General features: G+C 48.0%; 1 protein-coding gene across 1 annotated transcript in view; it reads left to right on the top strand.

The window, feature by feature from the left end:
• Nucleotides 1–2992: 2992 nt before the first annotated feature.
• The window catches only part of nat8l (N-acetyltransferase 8-like), a gene marked incomplete at both ends in the record, with an annotated part of 13860 nt that continues 11852 nt past the window's right edge, over nucleotides 2993–5000 (top strand). The window contains 2 exons of the mRNA XM_080838426.1: nucleotides 2993–3311; nucleotides 4731–4895. Coding sequence (XP_080694552.1) covers nucleotides 2993–3311; nucleotides 4731–4895 — 484 coding nt within the window. The remainder of the gene's footprint in view (nucleotides 3312–4730; nucleotides 4896–5000) is intronic.

Below are 5000 nucleotides of genomic sequence, written 5' to 3'. Positions count from 1 at the left end.
GTGATGATGCCTGACCTTTTCAGCCACTTCGCTTCTGAGGAACTCCGGGGTCAAACATGATGTTGAGCGATAACGTAACGAAGGAGCAACAGGACGGACTAATCACTAATGCCACATGCCCTCTCACTGAACGACAAAGTAACCTGGCAAACTAGTAACATTAACGTCAATCTTCTGCCACGACTGGAGTGGGAATCCGTGAGCATGCCAGATTCTGTTTTGGAGAAGGGCAAGGGGGAGGGGGGATTGTCCCCTTTTGGTTCACTACATTGATATCAGAGTAAGCCCTTGCCCTATTAATGTCTCATTATTTCTCTCAGGATTGTTAAATAACTGTCAGGCCATTTAACATCATTCACAAGTGGTTGTGTTCACTTTGAACCCAAGGCTGTCTTTTATTGGTGAGCTGATTTTGAGAAATTAAACTTTGTTCTGCTATGCAGAAAATGGCGTTGCCTGGTGGCCTAGCTAAGGAAACTTTTAAATAACCTTAAACGGTTTGAATTTAAACAGCAACGTCCACCTACGCTATGATGGCTGGCACGAGACCTTAACGTCTATTTTTGACACTATACTAGAAATATTTGCTGGCAGTGCCGACCGTCTCTCGTTTGGCGGAATGAGCACACACGGAACTTTGCTGTGATTTGCGACAAAGTAAGAATGGGTATTCCTTATTAATGAATTTCGTATTAAAGACACTCGTGCAAGTATGTATGTTGCTAAGAGCTGGTCAAACTGAGTGTGTACACGTGTGTGTGTGTTTACATTCTATAAATGCAACCCATTCTCAGAAACATTTCAGCTGAAGTGGAAAAACAAACAAACATATAACTTCCTTGGTATTTCGCAATTTAACTCAAGTTGTAATGGACTGGCTTATCCAGTGATCATAATTATATCGATAATAAAGAGATAAGAAAAAGTTTCTGAATTGTAGCTAAAATCGGAGAGCAGTGATGCACGCACACACACCTAAAGATTTGGTTGGCAAGGTAGTGCCTTAATGGGTTCTATCTATTACTGCTTAACACCACAAATATCCTGCCTGACCCACACCCAAATACAGAACGCTGTGTTCTTACACTACGTACGTAGTCTGCTATAGTTTAGGGTAAGCTCCTCTACGAAATCTCCCAAACAATATTTACACGAAAACTTCGAAGCACTGCGTCAGTTTTGCAAAGAGCCCAACACGTTCCAGTTAATCCACATGTAACACCTCCGGGGAGCTCTTTAACCTGAAAGAGATGGCGTGAAAAGGCGTATCATAAGATTTCCTAGAAATAGCCTACTTTTCGAGTTACCTGACAAGCATGACGATATCTGTTAAAGGCTACTGCTTTATCAGCCTGTGATAACTTAAAACCTGTCAGTTAAGACATCACAAATGTATGCAATTATGATTTTTTTTTAGTTTTTTTTTTTTAAAGAATAGGCCTACTTTCCCTGAACTAAACTAGCCCATGATGCTTATCTCAGGAGCAGTCCTCGAGTCTAGCCTCTGCCTGTCTTTGAGCGCGCATGCCTGTGGCGCTCCAGCATGGCGCAGGTGCTGATGTTGAGAAATGACCGCATGCTCTCCGGTGATGTCGCGCGTGTAAAATGCGTACGGACGCATGCAGTAAATTCGTCGCGTGGGTGGGCAGCGGCGATCTGTCGTGGAGCGGTGGAGGGTCTCCGGTTTCCTTTCAATGCGCGACCAGGTCGACAGGGGTTTATCTTATTCCTTCGCGAGGGGGAGGGGTGCTACGGGCACAAGAAGAGTGGATCCAGTCTAAACTAGTTTGGTACAAATCGCCGGCGTATTTAAATCAATACATGGCCTTGGTCAATAATACACCCATGGAGAGTTCGCAATGCCGCATCCAAAATTGCACATGTCATTTGAATATTGAGACATGTGTAAGCTATGGTAATAAGCTGACCTACCATACAGGACACTTTTGGGACAAACTTCAAACTGTCTAGCCGTTGTTGTGTGCCCCATCCGACGGGGCGGCGGGAGGATACGGGCATGTGCCGATGGCTCGCCGCAATCTCAAATCGTCTGGCTCTCGATGGGGGACCTGGTTATCAGCGCTCAAGCATCAGAAACCGTCAGAAGGGCGTGCTGAGTGGGTTAACGGCGGACCACACCGTGTTTGACAGGGTGCCACGAGAGAGGGAGAGATGGGGAGTGATAGAGAGAGGGCGGGTTAGGTGAGAGAACACCCCTACCAGCTCATCCGGCACTGCACTGCAGCAAAGCTGTCACTCCTGGCAACAGATCGCCCAGCCCCAAGCCTTGTCACCCCAAAGAAAGATGATCGCGCTAGACACCCTGTAATCAGTGAACATGCGACATCCCTCGCTCGGGGCTTCCTTTGCCCTGACACAGTCCTCTAATCAACCACTTGCGTAGGTCATAGGTAAATTGAGAGCAGAATGAGTCGGCGCAAGTCATCCATGAGACGAGCGGTCGCAGCACAGAGTCTAGCCCAATCCCCCTCTTCACACACACACACACACACACAGAAACCACAGCAACCCCACCACGAGCCAGCGTGCGCCCTACGTCCCCGTAGTTGCCACACCTCCCCCAACGCACACATGTGTGGAATTTCGCCGGCTGACTATAGGGGAACATGTTTTTTTTTCAGAGAAAAAACGGAATAGCCTAGGTGAAAGAGAAATGCACAGATGAAAAAAGAGAGACGTCAGGGTGTTTCTCTGTGGGTGCCTCTCCTCCTCTCGCTGTCACGTGGTGTGGGGCGCTGGCCAATCTGTACAATGCAGCATCCAGCCCAACCCCAGAATCTGAATGCGGCGCGCATGGCACATTTATATACGGCTTAAATTTCACCAGCAAGTCTTGGTCGCCAGCAGAGCTCAGGGTTGCAGCAGAGCATCTGCCCTCTTCCCCCCTTTCCATAACAACAAAAAAAGCATCCTCCATCTCCCCTTTGTTTCTTTAATTTCTTGCCGATCCAGATCATTTGAGGCCACTTGCATGCATTGTTCGTCTCCAAAAATGGTTTGCGAGACTAAAATAGTAGCGGATGAGCACGATGCCATACCCGGGACAAAAAAAGATTCTATCATTGTTTCCTCGTCACAAATGTGGACTTCCACGCCCGCGCCGGCTACCAGCGCGCTGGAGAGCAAGGAGCCGCGGGGAGATGCGGTGTTCATTCGGGAGTTCGAGCGTACCGACAACGGTGAAGTGAGGCGCATCTTCTGCGAGGGTATCATGGAGCGGATCCCGAATACGGCCTTTCGCGGGCTACGGCACCAAAATCAGACCCAGTTTCTCTACGCGATGCTTACACGTAAGTCAGATTGCACTAGGCTGGGCTGGCCTAACCTATTCGGTACTGGTCAGTGTGTAGTAAAAGCAGACTCTTCTCCATCCCTATAAATCGTCATTAATATGTAAATGAGGTGTAGAACCAATGCATGTGTTTTTTTTTTTTGTCGCAGCATCTGCGTCTGAACCCGTTAAGCGGTTCGCACAGGCAAGCAGCCGGTCCGGTGACTGACTGAATTGTCATGGTTGCATTGTGGGGTTAGACCTGTCGCTTGTGCCAGCATCAAGCTCCCGTGCTGAGTTGTGGTCAAAACCCGTGACCCTACGCATGGGATATAGTTTTGCCGGTAGGCCGGCAGTGTGCGTGTGCGTATGGCTGTGCCGGTAAATGCTTGGGTAGACTGCCGTCTTGACCCATGCAAGAATGAATGAACATTGGTATGTGTGTGAAGAGAGGGGGTTGAAACCAGCTCCCTCCCCCATATATGTGCGTGTGCTCTAAAAACGCAAAATTCTTCCGTCTCTTTTTTATGTCTTTTACAAGAAAAAGATAAAAACTAAAAGAGAAAGGAGAGACCGCTGCACACTGGAAATAATTGTGGTACAGAACCACATCTTGTCTGAAAGAGAATGTAGACCAGTTCGTTAACCTCGGCTTTGTTTGAGTTGAGAGACACCTCCCTTCCCTTATGGGGCACACTAGGCGCTCAATGAACTCCCACGAAGGGTCGTCGGACACGTTATACCCTAATCTGTCTTGGTTCTGGGTTCAACCTGCATATCACCCCCGATTTATTACTTAAACAGTACGGGCATCCCAAGACGTATGTTACTTTAACCATCATATGATCTCCCATTGGGTGATCCAGACACCTTGCACAGCCCTCTAGCAACTTGCATGCATCATCAAAGATGAACAAAAAGCTTTTAAAACGCTTGCAAACTTCACAGTTGTAAGGTTGACTTCATCCGTGAGTGGTGAGTGATTTTATGGGCTGTGTTTACAATACACATGCCACACCGTGGTGCAGTGGACTGCGAAAATTGCATTCCATGGAAACCTTAGAATGCTGCCTTTCCCTCTGACACGATTCTCTGGAGCGCCCCCGTGTGTTTAAACAGAGAGAAAACAGCTCATGTAGGCAGTAAAGAAATCTCATCCCCTTAACCTGCCCTGTTGCGCCACGCTCCAAACTTCATCAGCCAAGTAAATGCCGTGTTTGTCCTCAGAGAACTGCTATATGTGTCTTGTTTTCTAACTACGTTTTCTTTTTCCCATCTCATGAAATGTCCTCACAGGTTTTAAATACAACTAGTAAGTGATTGTGCCTCAATGTGCCCCCAATTGTTATGCATGAATAATGCCCTTCCCTCCCCGAAATAAAGGTATGGTTTCTCTTTCCTGACAGGTGTCGCTCACCTCTCTCCCTTGTCTCCTCAGTCATGTGCTACATGGTGACCAATTCCCTCGCGCTGACCTGCTGTACCCCCTTCCTCCTGATGGGGGCGCGCTACTACTACAGCCGCAAGGTCATCCTTGGCTACCTGGACTGCGCACTGCACACCGACATGGCGGACCTCGAGGCCTACTACATGAAGCCTGCAGGTAAGCGGGTCAGACACAAAGGGTGGTCAGGGTCAGTGGGTTGGGGTCAGAGGTCATCAAACATTAGAATATGGTTGCCAAACTCTGCTTATACAATGATAGCCC

This window comes from Sprattus sprattus (genome assembly GCF_963457725.1).
Source record: "Sprattus sprattus genome assembly, chromosome: 5".
Classification (NCBI taxonomy): Eukaryota; Metazoa; Chordata; class Actinopteri; order Clupeiformes; family Clupeidae; genus Sprattus; species Sprattus sprattus.
This window is presented reverse-complemented; position numbering and strand designations above follow the sequence as displayed.